This window comes from Poecilia reticulata, linkage group LG4 (assembly GCF_000633615.1).
Source record: "Poecilia reticulata strain Guanapo linkage group LG4, Guppy_female_1.0+MT, whole genome shotgun sequence".
Lineage (NCBI taxonomy): Eukaryota > Metazoa > Chordata > Actinopteri > Cyprinodontiformes > Poeciliidae > Poecilia > Poecilia reticulata.
In genome coordinates this window covers 29,927,407-29,928,601 of record NC_024334.1, presented here as the reverse complement: position 1 = coordinate 29,928,601, position 1,195 = coordinate 29,927,407, and the positions used below count along the sequence as shown (strand labels likewise).

Sequence of the window (1,195 nt, the reverse complement as noted above, 5' to 3'; positions counted from 1 at the left end):
TGATTTATTGTATTTTTCTCTCCAATCTTCCCTTAGAGACGCCCCCATTCTTCAAAAAAGAATTAAGAAGTKTGGAGGCTGAGGAAGGAGGTGCAGCTTTCCTGCAATGTGAGCTATCTAAACCAGGGTTGTMTGTGCAGTGGAAGAGAAACAGACTGCCTCTTAGGGCAAGCAGGAAGTATGAGATAAAACAAGATGGCTGCCTGTTCCAGCTCCACATCAATGACCTGAGACTTGAAGACAGTGGCAGCTACTCATGTCAAGCAGGAAGCACAGAGACAACTGCTAATGTGACAGTGAAAGGTGATGATCCAATCATTAGGACGAATTTGATGACGAGATTTAGCTATTATAATAATCTACCAAAAACACATTTCAACTGTTCACAAACTACAGTCATGCTAAGTATATTTGACGTAGCAATATCTTATATTTCCCAGAACTCCCAGCTTTTTTCCGGAAGGATCTGCAGAACATAAAGGCAGATGAAGGAGGTACAGCCTCACTTTTCTGTGAGGTTTCTAAACCTGGAGTCTCAGTTCAGTGGAAGAAGAACAATGTGCCTCTGAGAGCCAACAAGAAGTATGAGATGAAGCAGGAAGGCTGCTTTCTAAAGCTTAACATCAAGGAGATCAAACCAGAGGACAGTGGCTGYTACACTTGCCAAGCAGGAGAAGCAGAGACTAGTGCCACTGTCTCAGTAAWAGGTTTGTAATTTGGAAAATTGCAGACAAGATTTTAAAACATTTTTATCAAAATGTAATTATTGTATTTTCAATTATTACTCTCTTCAACAGAGCTCCCACCTTTCTTTAAGGACAATTTGAAAAGTCTAACCGTTGAGGAGGGAGGGACAGCCTCCCTTTGCTGTGAGATGTCCAAGCCTGGGCTGCCTGTGCAATGGAAGAAGAACAGGCTGCCACTGAGAGCAAACAGGAAGTATGAGATGAARCATGATGGCTGCTTCATTGAGCTGTACATCAAAGATCTCACACTTGATGATARTGGTAGCTACTCATGTCRTGCTGGAGATGTAGAGACCACAGCAACTGTGWCAGTGAAAGGTTAAAACCMTCTTCTCCCCAAAATAATTTGAAAAACTTTCTAGTTGTAGGTAGTGGAATAACAAAATATAAATTGTTCTATATTTTCAGAACTTGCCACCTTCTTCAAGAAAGAGCTAGTAAACATGGAG

At 41.3% G+C, this 1,195-nt stretch overlaps 1 protein-coding gene across 1 annotated transcript in view; it reads left to right on the top strand.

Annotated features, from left to right (window-relative positions):
• The window catches only part of LOC108166218 (obscurin-like), a 1,933-nt gene extending 864 nt beyond the window's left edge, over positions 1–1,069 (top strand). The window contains exons 2-4 of the mRNA XM_017304278.1: positions 37–303; positions 441–707; positions 798–1,069. Of these exons, the coding sequence (XP_017159767.1) occupies positions 37–303; positions 441–707; positions 798–1,069 (806 nt within the window). The remainder of the gene's footprint in view (positions 1–36; positions 304–440; positions 708–797) is intronic.
• Positions 1,070–1,195: the final 126 nt, after the last annotated feature.